General features: G+C 44.3%; 1 protein-coding gene across 1 annotated transcript in view; it reads left to right on the plus strand.

Annotated features, from left to right (window-relative positions):
* Window positions 1-12,556: 12,556 nt before the first annotated feature.
* TMTC1 (transmembrane O-mannosyltransferase targeting cadherins 1) overlaps window positions 12,557-18,357 on the plus strand; it is a 146,881-nt gene continuing 141,080 nt past the window's right edge. The window contains exon 1 of the mRNA XM_071551208.1: window positions 12,557-13,027. Coding sequence (XP_071407309.1) covers window positions 12,702-13,027 — 326 coding nt within the window. The 5' untranslated portion in view covers window positions 12,557-12,701. The remainder of the gene's footprint in view (window positions 13,028-18,357) is intronic.

Consider the following 18,357-nt stretch of genomic DNA (forward strand, 5'->3'; position numbering starts at 1 on the left):
CCTCAAGCCACTATGAGCATGTGGCCTTAGATCCCCAAATGGCAGGCACTTTGCTGTCCCTGGAGAGCACAGTAAAAACACAATGAAAGTTTGAACCTTTATTTTGTGGCCTGGATGCTGACAGACATGCACACACATCCTTGCCCCGCAGACTAGGCAGGAGCCACTTCATCAATGCATCAGAAGTTCCTTTAAGAGGCAGGTGGAGAAAGATAGATGGGAATGAAGAACATCTCTGTGCTGTGCCTTGAAACTTTTGAATACAGTATTGGTTTGGATGACAGAGATGTTAAGTAGCACTTCTCACACTGCAGCACACAAAAGAAGAGACCCAGGCCTTCCACTGGCACATGTTTGATGAGCTTGTGTGCTCATAGCATCTTCTTCTCGAACTGCAGTATTACAGCTGGACACTAGAGAGCTCCTTTTACCAAAAACAGCTCAGCAATGCGAGAGGAGCTCCCTGAGAGGCGCCTTCCAAGTATTCACCCTCTTTTTAGGGGACTTTTACTCTTTCCTCCTTTTTTTTTTTTTGTGTTAAAAATTAATATTCTCCAGGGAAAGCTGTCTTTGTCAGAGCGATGGCTGCAGCTGTAACTCCACATCTCGTACCCTCAACAAGGCAGAGACTTTGCAATTGTAACTTGGGAACTAATTACACAATTTCTGAGATAGCCAAAAATAAATCAAATGCTGCTGGCTTGGAAATGATAATTAAGTTTACCTTGGAATAACAAACACATTCAATATGTGATTTATTATGACTACTACTGTATTAATGATAGTAATAGTCTATGTCATGCACCTATGCAGAGTACATGTTTTCGTTTAAATTGCCAGATTACAGTCACAGATGCAGGGTGAATTCTAACTAGCTCTCTGCAGTCACTCTGCTGATAACCTTAAGCCTTACAACACACAAGCTACTGCTAAATGCTACTCTATTAGCAAGCAGTAGAACAGGATGAGGACTGGGTCTACTTTATTTCATTAGCTGTATTTGACCTGTCCCCCACAGTTGCCTTCGTCCTATCAATCTTTTATTCAAAACCAAAACAAAATATCCTACACTGTCACTCTAAGGGCATATGCATTATTGCTTTGTAGACTCTGACATAAGCATGGGCTGCTGCAAGATGCTACAAAAAAGTGACAGTCCTGTCCTATTCCCCATTAGAGATTTGGCTCTAGGGTTGATTTTCTCTTAATCTTGTCCCGAGGTCAGCAGCTGGAGAGCACAAGATTTCAGTGGGATAGCTCAGGATTTTGCCTCCCAAGCAAGTCCTATCTCCTATCTCAAAATGCTGGAATGCAAATCTATAAAAAACTTCAGAAAGGTTGGGGAAAGCTTTGTTCCAGCCTCTCCTGTGCACTGTAGTGGTGCCTGGCCAGGACAGAGAAGTAGCTGGCACTGCTGGAAGATGTACCAACACCAGGTACTGAAGCTCTTACCAGAGGCACCAGCACACTGATGCCCAGTTTCATCGCTCTTGCCTCCCTTCCAGTGCAAGCCAGAATGCAAGAGCCAGTGAAATCTGGAGTGGGGAGCCTTTGTGCTGCATGCGGGTCTTCTCCCAGTCCTTGTGTGCGCTCAGGCAGAAAATGGCTTTGCAATCAGGAGATGTGGTATTTTCTCCTGCATTCCTTTCTAGCTTTGGGCACATCTCATAGCCTTCCTATATCTCTGTTGCTTCAATAACACAACTAAGGTTTGCTTTCTTCCACCATTTCTCTGCCTTATTGCCCTGCCTGGTTTGGGACACACTGAGCAGGTGTGGGGGCTTGCAGTTCCATGGGTGGTTTCAGCAAGGGCCAGGATCATACCAAGGGTGCAGGTGCCTCTCAAGTCCTGTTGCAAAGTTGGTGTCTGTGCTGCTGGTGGCACAGCCGGGAGACCAGGCTGGCACAGGTGGCAGGGTGGTCCACAAAGTTGGAGGCTTGCTGTTCAGTTGCTTAGTTACACTTTCAGCTAGATGGACCAATTCATTATGGATTAAAATGTTCCAGACCTGATTAGATTACTTGCAGGCAGCCTGACAAGGCAGAAATATTTATTGTTGCCTTTGCCTGGACGTACAAAAGGATATTCTGCAGGAATGAGTCATCTGATCAGGTTTACGTAGAAAGCCAAGGAAGCAATATTGAGTTCTGAGGAAGCCTCTCTTCCAGGACAATTTGACTGCATTAATGACAATGAACTGAATTGTGTCATGAACATCTTGTCTCTTAGTTTCCAAAACCAGCATGCGGCAATGGTAGCTGAAAGACAAACTCGAGTGTTTGTTTCTTTGTCCTTTTCAACCCACCATCCTCTGAAAATGTATAGATAGCTGGAAAGAGAGAGGATTTTCCGTGTAGGGCAGCTCCAAAGAAGGTCAGTGTGGGAGGTGAGAGGTTGCCTTTTGATCCATCTGAAATTCTCTCTTATGAACTGCACTGTATGAACTCAGACTGTGTCGTCCCACAGCCCATACACTGGCTCCCATACATGCAGAGCAAGTCCCCAGCATGGCACTCGTCAATTATCTTCCTAAATGACCTTGAGCTACCTGGAGGATTCTCTCCTACTTTTGTTAACAGAGGGCTCATAATGACAGAAAAATTTAACAAAATCCAACAGTAACTTGCTGAACTGGAGCTAACAAAGTGAAAGGGTGTGGTGAAGTCAGAGCTAGCAGCTCCTTGCAAAACCCCATTTCTCAGAAAATTGTGTTTTATTGTTTCCTGCCCTGGAAGCTCACATTACACCCCAGCTAAACCTACTAGGGCCCTGTCATTCATCAGTCAGTTTTATGACATGACAGGAGTCTGCAAAATAAGAAGTCAGTTAAACAAATTAAAAAATTCAATGGAATCCTCTGTCTGCATCTTGTGAAATAAAAAAGGAAATGCCTTGGGATATCTTTTTCTCATAGGGAGGATCATATGGGCCCCCAAAAGGCAACAACAGCAAGGTGGCCACTGGAGAGAAAGAAAATCTTGCAAAATTTTATGAAGGAAATGAAAATATGGTTCCTGTCAAGTCATCCCTCATAAGTCCGTCTTTTCTCACCAACATCGCAGACCATGTGATATTCAGAAAAAACCAAAACACTGACTGTGACTGTGAACTGCTTTTCCCCTCTAGTTTTATTTCCCTTCAGCTATCCAGAGAGCAAATCTTTTGGGAAGTATCCAAGACCTCAACGTCTAAGGAAACCTTTCTAGAATCTAAATATAATAGCTCTGCCAATTTAGCTGACACATGTGGTTATTTCAGTGACAAAGCACTCTGGGACCTTCTAATCCCCCTCTCCAAAAAAAAAAAAAAAAAAAGGCAAAATAAAAGCAAAAAAAAAAGCCCCAGTATGGCTTTAGTTATCTCCCAAAAATTCTTTGGTATGTGATCTATGGAAAAATGGCTCATTTAAAATAATTTTTATAAACCATTATTGAATGAATGGTGATCCATAGGCTACTTCTCATCAAGATGTCACCCACTGTCAGGTCTGACTAATAAGAGTTTATAGACCAGTGGTGCGTGTAAGCGGCCTCGGTGACACGAATACAAACTCAGCAGCTTAGCTTACTGCAGCTTAGCATGGATTAATTCCCCATGGCAGATGCCAGCCTAGTGCCAAAAAAGACTAACTCCATCTTTATGATTTTTCTTTTCTTCACAATTGTCAATCTGTGTAAGTACAGAGATAACTAGAAACAGGCCCAAATTACAAAGTGTGGATCTCTGCAGCACTTCTTTGAAGTTGGGCTGTGCCTGAGTTTTCCTTCAGGCTCCTCTCCAGTCCTTCCTCTTGTAAAACTATTCTGAGTTTGGCCTGTTTTTACCCTCTTTATCAATAGGTCTATTTAAGCAGCAATGATATAAATGACTCTCAGGTTATTAATATTTTTCTCTCTGTCTTTTCCCAAGGAAGGATTAAGAGTATACAGAAGTGTACTATGGTTTGGTAGAGTGGTTTTCTTGCTATTGTTATCCTTTTTGTTCATACTGGCGAGTGTTAGCCTTTTTGCACTGAGAAGATGATACTGATGAGGGTCACAAAAATCCTTAGGTCTTGTAGAGAATCACTCATTATTCTTGAAGCAGCTTCCAGGGAAGCTCTGTCTCAGTGTACATGACCTCTAATCTACAAAAAAAAAAAAAGAGGTTGCCTTGTGCCTGAGGAACAGAGCTCTGGCATGAACTTGGTAATAGTTAAAATATGCTGGGCCATGGAGCATCTCTGCAAGCCTGCAGGAAAAGCTAAGAAGGACCTAGGATATGGCAGTGAGGTCAGATGAACCTCGAGCCAGGACCCTGAATTTGATGTGATATCCCAAGGATGAAAGAAAGGCACAGGTGTCATATGCTGGGGGTGCTTTACTATAGATGACAGAAAACCCTACAGAGAGGTGTTGCCAAGCAGGCTTAGTAATAGTCAATATGCTAGATTTGCTCTCAAACTGACACTTTTTGTTTTATTTCTGGGCCTTCCGGGCTCCAAATACGATCTGGGAAGCTTCCAGACTCCTATTGAGGGATGCTAGGAGGGTTTCAGCTGAACTGCAGATGACTTTGGGCTTTGGGCTGAAGCCATGGGAAATTCTGTAAGTGCTAAACCAGGCAAAGCTCAGTAACTTTTTAGTGTTTAAACATTTAAATAATGTTTAACAATAGAAATTCAAAGGTTACAAGTTCCTATTGACTGAGAAGAAAGCTGGAGTGGAATTAGGCAGGAGAAATAAGGTGAAACACATGAAGGGAGTGAGTGGGCATAAGAAAGTATGGGAGACTCATCTCTCTGGAGAGACTCTGAAAGGAGTGAGTTCTGTGGTCATTGTTAGTAGTAGGAGCTGAAAACCCTAAGTGTGCATTCATCTAGGGGAAAACAGGGGAAAATCACATGTATTCTCCCCAGAGTATTTCAGGTGAGCCAAAATTTCATGTTCACTTGGATAAAAGGTGTGTAAGTGTTGTTGGAGCATGTGGCTCATAATTCTTCACATTTGCAGGTTTGTAGCCCCAGAACTCTGCAGTAACAATGTATCAAAGCTCAATGTGCTAAAAGAGAAGAGATGGTGAGTTTAGCCAAAACAAGGCAGGATTTGCATATGCTCTCACAGGCTCATATGTTCTTCATCCTGTTCCATTCCTGGATTAGTATTTATTTTTCTCTTTTTATCTGGATGTTTGATGGCTCTAAGCCTATTCTTTTCTTCTTCTCATCACTTCTTTAGGGCTTTGGTTTATAGTCTTCCCTCTGTTTCACTCTGTCTTCAGTTTAGGGAGGTCCTGATTATCTGCACATAGATATGCTGGCATCTTGACGCCCTATGTGCCATCTGCACATACCATTCTCACAGCACTTCTTCTACTGGTCCTTCTGGTGCTTTCACATCGAGATAATCACTTTCATTCAAAATGGACTTGATATTTTTATTAAAAATTCCTTGAGTATTGTAAGATATTTTACCTGTCTGCAGCAGACTCACAGGAGTGCAGAGGAATGCTGAAGAGCCTGATTTATCTTGCCACGAGTTTGAGGGTCACTTAGATGCATGGTCTGTGGAAACAACAGAGAGGGAGAAGAGAACATAGAGAAGCTACTCCAGTCATTCCCAGCTGTCTTCTTCTCCATGCTGCTTCTTCCTGATGCTGCCCTTCTCAACCAGGCTTTCAAATTGTTTCCTCAAAGAAGCTGTAGAAGGTTTTATTGCTTTGATTTTTGCCTGATCTATTAGCTGTCTATGAACTTCTCAACTGCCTTGGGAAAAGAGCAGAAAGAGAACCAGTCAAAACTGACTGGTGTGATGGTTTTCCAGCTACCATAGCTGGCTTAGGGGGTTGTAATTGTGCTTGAGAACTCACCAGAGCTCCTTCATGTAAGAGGACTAGAGAGAACAAGCAGAGCCCAGAGTGACTGATGCATTGTTTTATCTGGAGTGTTTGTTCAACATAAACACTAGAAAGTTAAGCATTGTAAAATAAAACGGTAGCTGTTTGCAAAAATAAAAGCCAAAGAAGTCACCTGAAAAAAAAAGTCATATTCCTTTCCCAGGAGCTTTTATGGAAACTTTCACCCTCCTCAAATTACAGTGACTCCATGTGGCTTATTCTACAATACAGATTTTTAATATTTTTACTAAAATTTATCCCAGCTGTTGCTAATCATAGAGATATGAATAATATTATTATAGAGAGTCTTGATGCAGATTTATTAATTTGTAATTTTTCCATCTTAAACCCAAATATTAAAAATAGATGAAAAGAAAGAGAGGTAATTGTAACCACTGGCTTCCACTTCACCATAATGAAATTGAGCTTCCTTGGTTATCAGAGAATAAATGTAGAGATTTCCTGATTTTATCCAAGAGTCTGATTTTATCAGACTGTTTGCAGTGACTGCAATTCAGTCGAGTCTGGGGATGCCAGAAGAACTAATGTATAAATCAGTTACTTTTAGGAGAGAACTGCTGCTGCATTTCAGCTCAGATTACAGAAAACAAACCCAACTGAATCTGAATAGGGAACAAACTTGAGGTCTTTAATCTCTGGTTTTATTTTGACATATGAACTTCCAAGAGACAATTGCATTGGGAAATGTACAGCCAAGTCTGAAGACTGAGCATGGGGTCAAATTAAATGATTCAGTATAGCCCAAGCTGAAAATATCTCCTTTATCTCACCAAAATCAGATTCATCTTCTGAATCCAATGCCTCCCTATAGGAGCAATATGAATCTCAACTACTAAATATTGATCAGAGTTTCTTACCCTGCATTTGACTCCAGTGCCCTCAGCAGCTCAGCATCCACTGTACATGGCAACTTACACATGCCCTCGCACAGCCTCATAGGAAGCATATGGTGTCCGAGTTACTAATATCTATTTCTTGGGAAAGTTATTCTTTTCAAACAACTTCTCTCTAGCAAGATCCCTGCTTTAACCAGCCTCAGATCCATTCTAATCTGCTTGTACTCAGAAATACTGTTCCAGGTAGAGGGAAAATGTCATCCAGGGCTATGCACTGTAAGTGAAAAAAATATTGGATCATTTAAGAATCCTCCATTTGCTTATCTAGAAATGGGCCTATCTTGAGTTTTCCCTTTTTAATTTTTGTGGTTCTGAGCCATTAACTGATTTCCATGAAATGCATAAAAATTAATCTTAAACTGTCTTGTACTTAATCAGCAATAAATAGATGAATGTTGCAAGTGATAACTATTATGACTCAAGCCCTATAGCCTGCTCTTTTCTCTTGTTCTGCTGCAATAAAAAAGATCTGTCAGGGAAGGGCAAGATTGAGGACTTTCTTTGGCTTTGGGAAATTTCTTTTGCAATGCTTCCAGCAGAGGAAAAGTGCAGATCTTTTCTTAGTAAGGAAAGAAAAATGCTTTTACTCCTCCACTCACCATTTCATCACAGGGTTCTGAACACCCAAATCATCCACACAAAAATGGAAAATTCTAAGTTCCTCAGACAATGAATTAATCTGCTGTAGTGAGCAACATCAGACACCTATGCCACAGTCTGTCTCTTCTCAGTAGGTGAAGAATCCAATTATTCTCATTACTGGGGTTTGTCCCACCTTTGTATTGTTCCCTGCCCCTTGAACTGTGACTACCAAACACAAGTCACTCTGTACCATTTGCTGGATGCCTCTCCCCTGTCAAATCATGGATGTTCCCTCTACTGTGGGGATTCAAAGACTCTGTACAATCCTGCCTGTAGAGTAGGGCTTCACCCGGGTTTCTTCAAAGGCAGAAAATGCATTTGTTTCATGAGCTGAAAAAGAGATTCCCTCTAATCCAGTAAAAACTATGGCAAGCTTTTTCTCAGCTTGAAATCTCTCATTTTGTGCAAGCATATGAAGCAGGTGACAAATGGATCTGGAAATGGGTCACAGAGGATTCTGTGTTACTTGCCATCTGTATCAGGGATGTGAAATGAGCATCTGTGAGGATCCACCAAGCAGTGCTTACCATGTGATACCTTCTTGTTGATATCACTTTGTAAATACTGAGGAGTTTGAATTGTCAGGGCGATATTTCGTGCACCGTGTGACTGCCATGGTGAGAAGGCTTATGAGGGGCTTGTGGGCTGAACTTCAAATACTACATCTATATTGAAAAGGAGAGGTCATCCTAAGGATATTGGATTTCTTTGTCTCCTAAGGATCACAGGACCAAGGTACTAAGAAGTTTTTCTCTCCTGCTTATATTACTTCTGGCTCTTGGCCACAGTTGCAAGTGAAAGAAAAGCCACAGGACCATTTGTTGGACTTTAGGCATAATTCACCAAAGAAAAACTTTCTGTCACCTGCATAGACCTGGAAGCAACTTGGTGACAAGGAAAAGGATCATAATTGTGGTTTTTCCAGCTTAGCCCAATCATTCGTTGTTGCAGTGCTCCCAGTGACTCTAAAGTTCAAATCCTACTTGACTAAACAGAATTATGCCTGTACTGAACCTCTTGCAGGGGCTTTGAACCACATGGGTTGCTCTCTGTCTCTCCAAAGCTCTTCTAGCACAGATGGCACATTGGATTAGAGATGCCAAACTTGGTTCCAGGTTTGTAACACTCCTTCATTTAAGATGACAATTTCCTTTAATAGCTAGCAGAAAAACCTGGTGGCTGGCTCATTCCTTTATTTATTTATTTATTTACTTATTCATTTAGCTTTTAACCATATGACCATAATCTATATCAACTGAAGATTATATGCATGGCAGATACAGAGTTTCATCTTGGGGCTACTGAAATGAATTGCAGAACCATTCAGTAACTGACTACAAGCAGAAATCAATTGGACCAGTTAACAAATTACTTAGTTTAAACGTAAAATTATTTGTTCAGACAGCAAGAAACTATTTACATGCACTACTTTTGAAATTTACCTCTAGCTATGACCATATGGTAATTTAACTTTTAAATTGTATTTACTGCATTCTTATACTTTAATCAGTCAATGCAAAGCTAAACTCTTCAGAACTCCCGCATTTAAGTTCGAAACCGAAAGCATTTGCTATTTCTCTCTGCCTTTGGGCAGTTGCCATCTTCAGATAATAACAGATCAATCAGTGCTCAACCCTTTGAAGTGTATCTGTTCAAATGTGTCTCCTGCCTTGCATATGCTGCCGTATGTTTTACTCCAAGTGGAGCCTAAACTTTCGTGCTTCAGAAGTAACGAGCTCTGCTCAATTAGCAGATCCAGGTTTTTTTGAGCATTGCACATAATTAGTTTCAAGGTCTCTAGTTTTAACAGCCATTTGTTAATCTTTTTTATATAGCTGGCACAAAACTTGTGATTCAAATACAACAAGGCAGTCAAATAGCTGGAGTGCTTCAACTACACACTATTCTAGAACTCAGATAGGCTTTTCTGAGAAGCAATTTGGCTTCATATTTCAGAAGCGATGACACGGCTACTTTAGGTAGAGAAAAAAATCAAGGCTTGCAGAAGGAAGAAATACTTCTTATTAGACCACATATTCTTGGAAGAGGCAAAGCAGCTTTGGAGCAAATCATCCCATTGCTGTATTCTCTTTGTTCTATCTTTCCTCTCCCCCTGTGAATGTATATGCCTGCATATATACATACAGACTTGACATCCAATGTACAGCCGTGTTCAGTATATGTTCTTCTGCTCTCTGAATTCTTTTTGCTGTCGGTTTGTTTATAAGTAGTAGGGACTTCTAGCAGCACGACAACTTGAATTCAATCTGTGATGGTGACTGCTGCAGGATGACTTAAAGTTTCCCTCTGGAGGAAGTAGAAGATGGTGTGTTTGTACTTCAGCAGGTCTTGGTGTGAAGAACGCGAGTTCTTCTTCCTCAGTGGGTGGCTGGAATATTGCTTTGTCTCTTTCAGATGTTTGCTTGACAGAAGAAAGGAAAGATCTTGTCTGTCTTGGAGAAGCAAGAATAGATTTTCTTCTCATATGAGAAACTTGGCAAATCAGTGTACAAAATGTACAAGGTGGATGCAAAATGTAAAATGTATGCACAAGTACACTTTACATATATAATTTCAATAAGCATATAAGAAAACAGCTTAAAAAATAGAGGTTTTCTCCCTTGCAAATTCTAGGTTTCTGTGGCAGATGAAAGCTAATGGCTAGCATTGGTGTCCTACTAAGCAGAGGGAGGGGAAGGTGTCCTGAATGGGTAAGGACTGCCATCTTTATCTTTTTGGTGTTCTCAAGCATAGTGGGTTCTAAAATCAAACAGGAAATTGTAGATCTGTATAAGAAGCAATGTTATTTATTATTTATTATAGTACAGCATGTCTGCTGTACTATGTGATGTTAGATGGCTGTGTAGGATACTGTCATAAAATATTGACAGGAAATTCCAAGATGAGAAAATTATTTTTTATAATCTCTTAATTCTTTACCATTTTAGGACTCTGCCATTTTTGTGAGCTTTATGTGAACAACTGGTGGAACAAAATGCGTGGACAGCAGGACTTGTGGCACAGCAGGAACATGTACCACAACCCTGGATAACAAATGGAGTGACCTGTCCCCTGCACTGATGTCAGGTTGCATAATGGCATCCCCAGGCCCTTCTTTGTGGCAGGAGCAGGCTATGGGTGGGCAGTCCCCAACCTGTGATGAAGGAGAAGGACAGAAGGCTGAAAGACATCGGTGAGAAAGGCTGTGTGGACCCTAATCCATGGGAGGGAGTGTTCTAGAGGTGTGGGGGTCTTGTTGGGAGGGACAGCTTGCTGAGGCCCAGCTGGGCTGCTGTGTGTATTGGGTTTGTTGAGGTCACACCAGCAGTGCTGACCCCTCTTCAGGCTGCTTGGCTCACTCACATATGCAGTACATCTGCCCCAGAGAACACTTGGACCCTCAGCTGCCCAATTCTGAACTACGGAGGGTTACAGATTTGGTTTGGTGGAGTGAATTAGAACTCCAGATATTACCTTCACTCTACTGTAAGGCAATTTCAACATTTAAATCCTACACATTGGCTTTGCTTTCATCAATATTACAGTCCTTTCTTTCCCTCGCCCCCACTTCCCAGTAACTGTCACCATTTTAATTTATGCCAACAAGAAGTCCAATTCCACCTTTAGGCATATGTGAAATAATGACTTCATTTCCAGAGCTGCTGGGCACTTGGCTTTGGTACTTCAATGCCTCAGGATACCAGGCTGTTTCTCTTCCCATGCCCATGCACAGACATTAAAGCCTAGCTTTACATGTCCAAATTTTGGTGAAAATCAAGACTAACATACCACCATGAGTGGTCTCCTATGTTAGTGAAAGCTCTGGGTAGCTGACTGCCTTAATGTTCAGCAACTTAAAGAGAAAGTTTGAACTGATGACTCCACTTCTGGTGGAGTTTCCTCCCGTCCCGGATATAAACACACTGTCCTAGTTGGAGTTAACTGTTATTTTTAGCTATGACAAAAGTGTATCTGAAAAGCCTGTTCTGTTGCACTTGGAAAATACCAGATCACTCGAAGTGCCAAATAAGCTGGGAGGAAAATCATTCCTGGAGCAGGCTTGCCTCAGACAGCCTGCATGAACTCCTCATGGCTTCCGCTCCCCTCTTTTTCCCACAGGCAGGCAGGCTCGCTCACACGCACACACGGAGAGCAGCCTGGAACTGCACAGGCTGGTGCTGAACCAGGCTCAGTGTATCTTTTCTTGAGAACAAATTCAAACTATGTCCAGTATGTTAATTCACCTAATTGAACTCAAGTTGCTTTGCCAAGTGGTGTTACTGCTTTGTTTTCTTTAAATGGTTAAAACCTCATTAACAGAGTCTTTGTTTTTCTGTTTTTTGAAAAATCCATGACTATATACCTTTTATACGTGGCTGAATAGGTGATCTGACCATGGCCTTTTCTTATAGTGAAAGTTATTGGGAGTTGTCACTAACACAAGACAGGTGATGTATGGGAGGGTATGAACATACTGCAGCTCTTGAATGATTTTGAAAGAGGGACAGGCAATGGACCAGAACAGAGAAAACAAGTTCCATGGCACCAAACTGCCTTCCCCTGCGGCAGGACACAGTGTGGGACTGTTTGACAGAGCTGATGCTGCAGCGGGGAGGGTGTGGGCCGGCACTGATGCTGTGGAGCAGCGTGAGTGTCGTGCAGCAGCATCGCTCCCGGATCAGCATGCACGCTGTGGATACTGTGGAACAGCGTGGGTGCCGTGCAGCTGGCCGGGATGTTCCCGTTCTCCAGGTGAGTGTGGCCCACAGGGAAGCTGCGACCGGCCGTGGAAGGAGATGCCCGCGGCGGGTCGGAGGAGGCTCTGGCACCAGGCGGCAGGGCAGCGTCTCCTGGGAGAGGGCGGGAGGGGCGACCCCCGCAGCGGGCTCCGCTCCGCGCCCCGCAGCGTTCCCCGCCCGCGGGCAGCGCGGCCTCCCGTGCTGCTGCTGTGCGGTGCCCGGAGAGCGGGGGGCACAGCGGGCAAAGCCCACCCCGCCGACGGGCTGGGGAGGTGGCGGCGGTGTGATAGCGCGGCAAGGAGCATGCGTGCGGGAGGGGGGCACGGGGGGAGGAGGAGGAGGAAGAGGAGGAGGAGGGATGGCGCTGGGAGGCGGCCGCTGTTTATTTGCAGCCGGGCGGGCTGCGCCTCGGCAGAGCGCGAGTGGCCGGCGGCGGTCCCGCTGCCCGCCCCGCACCATGCGGGTGCCGCTGCCTCTCCGCGCCGCGGCGGCGGCGGAGCCGGGGCAGCCCGCGCGGCGCCCCGCGCCATGGTGACGGGCTCGGTGCGGGGCTCCCGCAGCCGGGACCAAGCCGCGCTGGCCCCGGCCCCGGCCCCATTCCCATCCCCGCCGGCGGGCGGGCGGCGCGGCGGGGCAGCGGCGGCGGCGGTGCTCGCGGGGCTGTGCGCCCTCTGCTACGGCAACTCCCTGCGGGGCGAGTTCGTGCACGACGACGTCTGGGCCATCGTGAACAACCCCGACGTGCGGGCGGCCGCCCCCGTGTCCGCCGTCTTTGCCAACGACTTCTGGGGCAAGCGAATGGCCGAGAACACCAGCCACAAGTCCTACCGGCCCCTCTGCATCCTCACCTTCAAGTGAGTGCCCGGCGCGGCTCCCCCTCCGCCCGGACCCTCTCCCGACCCCAGGAGGGTGTCGGGGGCAGCCCCGCGGCACCGGTCCCGGGCCGTCGGGTTCGTGATTCAGCATTTCTGCCCGGAGCTGTGCGGGACGGGGGCGGGCGAGGGCTCAGCCGCCGGGGCGGTCCCGCGGCTCGGCCCGGTGGAAGTTTGCGGGAGATGAGGAGCGATGAGACGCCGCTGTGGGCAGCCCGCCGCTTTCCTGGCAAGTGCCCCTCTTTCCCGGCGGTTTGGGAACAGGTGGCGCGTCTTCCCCGGGCTGCTGGGGGAATAAAAGAAAAAAACCCTGGAGTTTTAGAAAGCGCTTTTGGCCGAGAAAGGTGTTCACATGAATTCCCCTTGAGTTCCTCCTCTGCTTTATCTCTAGTACTTTTTCTCCACAATTGAGTGATCGTGCCAGAAACTTCCCGGGTTTTGTTTTGAAGCAGACCTGTAGTCATCCCTGCCTTTCTTGCCGCTAAGCGAGAGGTTCAGCCTCGCGGGTACCGCGCCGTTCTGTGCATCCTTCCTGGCAGCACAAGCCTCTCGTGTGAGTCTCGGAGTTCCCCGGCAGCATCGCTGCTTCAGATGTTCCCTGTGTATCGGGCAGAGTTGTTGAGGAGGAGTTTCGGTTCTGTAGGAATAAAGAGAAGTTGAGCAGCGACAAAGTGACAGTTCCCGTCGCTAACCGTAGAAAGAAAACCCTTGCCTGCCTCTCCGAGAAGAATTTGTTGCCGATCAGCTCAGTTGCAATCCATACACTTTTTCATTCCTTCCATTAGCTTTCTCTTTGTAATTTCTTATGACGAAACATTAATGATGGTGAATACTTAGTATGTTTTAGTGTTTAAAAATGATACATGTGTTTGCAAGGAGCTGTGCATAGTTGGCTGATATTTAGCACTCCGGTCCTGGTTGCAGGTGATCACGAGATGTTCATTACAAACTGTGGCAGGCATAAGGGTTAAACTGTATGGACAATGGCAAGTATGCCAGGAGGATGTGTTACCAGATCCTGGCTGAGCCTGCTAATTAGTAAATAATTAAAACACCTGATAAAGCAATAGAATTTAATGAACTATGTGGAAATTGCATGTTTCTGTGAAGCAAGAGCGGTTTTCGGGAATGAGGCATTTCTTTGGAATTCCCACGGAGTACTTGCTGCCCTTCTATTGTAAAGGTGGGCTTGGAGCCAAGAGGATGGGCTTGGAGCCTGCCTGGGGAAGCAGGGCTGGATAGGCAAAAGGTGGCACATCCTCTATAAAGCCGAACTGAACAGCACAGACCCTTGTAGACTGGGTTGTTTAGAACAGGTTTTGTGCCTTCTTGAAGGGGGTCTCGGCATGTCTCTATAAGGAAAGATGGTGTGAGTAGCCAAGGGCAGAGCTGTCTGTGCACACAGAGTGCCTTCTCCCTCGTATGTCCAGCCAAAGTGTAGTAGCTGGAGACCTGTGTAATTGATCCATGTCCATCAGTGCATACGGGGGTAATGTGAGCTGTGAGTGAACCTGTGTGTGTTACCACTGACCACACTGCGTGCACTGTTAGTGCTGCACTTGCCTTCCTAGATCAGGTTGCAGGATTGAGGTTATGTTGTGCTAATTAACCAAAGAACTTTCAACTTTAATAACAGAATGCTTTAGTTCCCATTTGTGTGTATTTGATCTGGTTTTGCCTTTGCTATTTAAAGGTGTGTGCATGTCTCAAAAAAGAATTAAGTGCTGTCTCTGTCTAGTCCATTTTGGAAGGGAAGTGAGACTAATTTTGTGAGCAAGATTTCATCCTCAATGCTTATAATAACCATACAGCAAAGACATTGGGTCAAAGGCAGAGTCATTTGTTCACCATTTGGCATTGCATTTGGAATAGGGAAGGAATCGTTTATCTTCCCTGGCTGCAGAGGAAGATTATTTCCATCGCGTCCCAATTATCTTTTCAGCCTTCCAGTTTCCACATTCTTCCCATTTCATTTCTACCAGTAGGGTGTCAGAGGAAGATGTTAAGAACTGGGTGGAGTGGATCCTCCAAACCCAGCGCTTCCAAAGATGCCTCAGGGAGCTTTTGCCAGGCAGCACTGAGGCTGTGGTTGAGCTGTGCTCTGCCTGCCTGAGCCATCCACCCCTGCCTTGCTCAGCAGGAGGTTGCTGTCTGCTCTCTGTCCTCCTGCAGAACGAAAAAGGATTTTTACCTCGATGCTTGTAAAATGCTCAACAGAAATTGACTTCTAACCGAATGGAAACAAATGTTGCAAATACTTTTGTTAGAATTTAGTGCATCTGCTTAGGATACTTGAGAAAACTGTGTGATATGATCCTGTGCTTTGCAGGATCTTGCTGAGGAAGGGAAGAGGGGACCAAAGTATTCTGATACCATTATTTTTTATTTACTTGTTTTATTTAATTTATTTTATTGTACTAATTTAGTCAAATCCAAGAAATTTTAATAGCAGCATGAATCTTCATACCTGCCTAGTGGCTGTGTTCGCTTGCATGAAACTTTAATCTGTAAAGGTTTGTTTTGCATCTTGCTATACTAAGATTAAAGAACCTGGGAGATCTCCAAACCACATACACAGAACAGATGTGAAGGGTAGGCCGAAATTTATATCTACATGTCCATCAATCTACAGAAAACTTTGTCTCAGTCTCCTTACTGCCTTTTGTGGCTGTGAAAATAAGAGGAAGGACTCATGATGCCCTGTGGACTTTTCATTAGGCTGAACATATCCTATGTATAAGCTATGTATTCCTGAAATGATCTCAATTAAAAAAATTTATCACCCATCTATCACAAAAATCTGAAGCAGACATTGCTGAAATTGTGTAACAGTAGTTCAGCATCCCTGATGAATTGGAAATCATAAGTGACAGTCCTCATTCCAGTAGATGAAGATTCTGGAACCAAACAGTGAAAAGAGCTCAAGTATTTGACATTATTCACACCAGATCTGACAGGATGAATGATCAGAGGAAAGTAAGAGTGGCTTCTGTTAGTGGAACCATTAGGCCAAACTTAAAATATTCATAGAACTGCTGCATTGTTCCATGTGGGATAACATCAGAAGGGGAAAAAAGGCCTACACATGGATTATTGAATTAAATAATGCTTGCTTTGTGTCTTTGAACTTCTCTTACCTTTTCTCATGACTTGTATAAAGTGAAGGAGTGTTAGAACTAGTTGGTTCAGAAGCATTCCTATTACACATGGGTAACTTAGGTGACAGGTCTAGCACAACTCCTCATCTGCACAGCAGGTGAGATGGTAGGCAATGGTTTTGCTCAGTCCTTAGCAAAAACTTACTTCATGCTCTCCTCTCCAGTTGCTGTCATTCAGAGGTGTTGACCTGCAGATATTTTCTTCTCCAAGAAGCGATTCAATGTACTTCTTTCTAAAGAAAGTGACTTTTTTGGACTGAGGTTATACTATTTCTTGGTGTCTTCCTTATAAAATGTTAAGATGAAGGGCAGGAAAAAAAAGGAGGAAAAAAAAGAACTGCCAGTTCTGTAATTCACTCAGGATTTTATATTTAAACTGGTTGCTTTCTGTCTTACACCTTGTCTCCACTAACAGAAGTTCACTGAATCATTTATTCCCTCAGTAGCACTTAAGTTACTCCTTGGTTCCAGTGGTTTTGCAAAAATGTTTCTCAGCTGTTGAAGCAGAAGGTGCAATCCTTAGTGCTGTCTCACTCCCTCTTTCTTTTTTTGTCTGCCAAATCCCCATTTAGATAGATTTTTCAACCCAGAAACAAACAGGTGATGAAGATTTGGTGTAGTCAGCAGCACAGCAGACTTGGCCAGAAGGTGTGCAGTGGTAGCGAATGGTGAGAGTGAAGCCTTTTGAAGCCCCCTGGATGCCAGGATTTAAACACTTTTAGTCAGATATAACCTTTCTGGTTTGCAGGTGGTTAAGAAGTGAAGGCATTGCCTGCTCAGCCATGGTGCCAAGGCAGATGCTGCTGAGGGAGGTGCCTCAAGTTACAGTTCACCAGGGACAGAAGGAAATTGCAGTGACAGGTCTAGGACATGTAGCCATGATAAAGACTTGGGAGGATGGCACTGGGCAGAGAAGCACAGCACGTATCTGGTCTTCCTTAGAATGAGGTGGAAGTGACTGTTCACTGGGAATGTGCTTGGCTCTGTGAGAAGGGTGTAACTGTCCACTTTGGCTGCTGCTGGGTGGCTCTGGTGGCCAAGGAGGAGAGGAGCTGGTGGAGATAAGCTGCAAATGGGAATGCAGCTCTCCCACCAGAAAAGATGGAGACACACAGTTTGTGCACTGAGCCATCCTACTAGTACTCTAGCTGGAAAAAAAAATGGGGAAAAAGTTAAATTAAAAAGTCTGGTCTGTGTTCAGGTGCTGGCTGCAGAATGGATAACTCTCCAGGTCTGCCCATCAAAGCTGCTAGCAAGTGATGCCTTGGATATGTACCTTACTGGGAAGCAAATGGGACCTTTCAGCAGCAGTTCAGTATTCTGGGTGGGCACTGAGAGCCTCATGTAAGACTACCAGTGCCTTCAGATCAAAGTCTTAAGTGACTGTGAGCTTTGATTAGATGTAAATACATAGCCAAAGAGAGACCTGATTCAATAATTCACTGCCAGCCTTCTGATCCATCTAGTTGTTTACAGCTGATCCTTCTGTTTTCTCAGCTGTATCAGTGGCATGAGTTTCAAGGACAGGGAGCTTTAGAAAGCCAGAACAACCCGGGGAAGGAAAAAAGACCTTAGATTTTCTTTGTTCTTGATTTAATGCTGTATTACAGTTTGACATTGCAGGGTAATATAGTAGAGCTATAATGTGTCAGGTTAAATACACAGTGCACAAGTATTTTCTTCACTCTGTACATCACAATGTTCAAGATTGTGTCAGTATTTCTCTTGTACAGATTAGTCTACTATTTCTACCCAAGCTGTGGCAGTCGCTCTCCACACTGATGCTGTGATACCTGCCATGAAGTTGATGTAGTGCTGGTGCAGCCACATCGGGTGAGGTGGAATTTGTGGAGAAGCAGATGCTTTTTTAAGACTGGTTGTGTTATAGTTGGAATATGCAAATAAATCTCTAAGCACATAAGCTTTTCTTTTGACCCAGAGCAGAATGCCTTGCTGCCATTTTAGGTTTCTCCCAAAGTTTGGGTCTTCAAAACTTGTTGTTTTGGTGGTTTTTTTTTGTTTGGGGTTTTTTTTTCCAGGTGCACAGAAATCTCCCCCACAAGTCTATTTTTCATAGCATGTGTCTGATTCTTTTGGTTGTAGGTTTGAGCTGTGTTTCTGGAGGGTTGCTTGCACTCCCTGGAAGGAGGACAG

Source organism: Pithys albifrons, chromosome 3, assembly GCF_047495875.1.
Source record: "Pithys albifrons albifrons isolate INPA30051 chromosome 3, PitAlb_v1, whole genome shotgun sequence".
Lineage (NCBI taxonomy): Eukaryota > Metazoa > Chordata > Aves > Passeriformes > Thamnophilidae > Pithys > Pithys albifrons.